The following is a 200-nucleotide window of genomic DNA, read 5'->3' as shown; positions in this document are numbered from 1 at the left end:
GCGCTGGGCCTCGGGGTCCACGTGGACGCGCTCGTTCCTGTTCAGGAAGTCCACGTCCTTCAGCGTGGGCAGCTCCTTGCCCTGGAGGGGGCAATGGGGGGAGAGCACCCCCAAAATATCATCAGGAGGGAGGGGGGCACCCAGGTATTGGGTGGGGGCACCCATTGGATGTGGAGGGCCATTAGGGTCCGGGGGTAGCG

The 200-nt window shown here is 66.0% G+C and overlaps 1 protein-coding gene across 1 annotated transcript in view; it reads right to left on the bottom strand.

Annotated features, from left to right (window-relative positions):
- Positions 1–9: 9 nt before the first annotated feature.
- Positions 10–200, bottom strand: part of LOC104542990 (phosphatidylinositol 5-phosphate 4-kinase type-2 gamma-like) — a gene marked incomplete at both ends in the record, with an annotated part of 2,059 nt that continues 1,868 nt past the window's right edge. Inside the window, one exon of the mRNA XM_010187472.1 lies at positions 10–81. Within this exon, the coding sequence (XP_010185774.1) occupies positions 10–81 (72 nt within the window). The remainder of the gene's footprint in view (positions 82–200) is intronic.

The sequence above is a fragment of the Mesitornis unicolor genome, unplaced genomic scaffold, assembly GCF_000695765.1.
Source record: "Mesitornis unicolor isolate BGI_N332 unplaced genomic scaffold, ASM69576v1 scaffold31366, whole genome shotgun sequence".
Classification (NCBI taxonomy): domain Eukaryota; kingdom Metazoa; phylum Chordata; class Aves; order Mesitornithiformes; family Mesitornithidae; genus Mesitornis; species Mesitornis unicolor.
The sequence above is the reverse complement of the archived record's forward strand: the minus strand, read 5'-3'. Positions and strand labels throughout refer to the sequence as shown.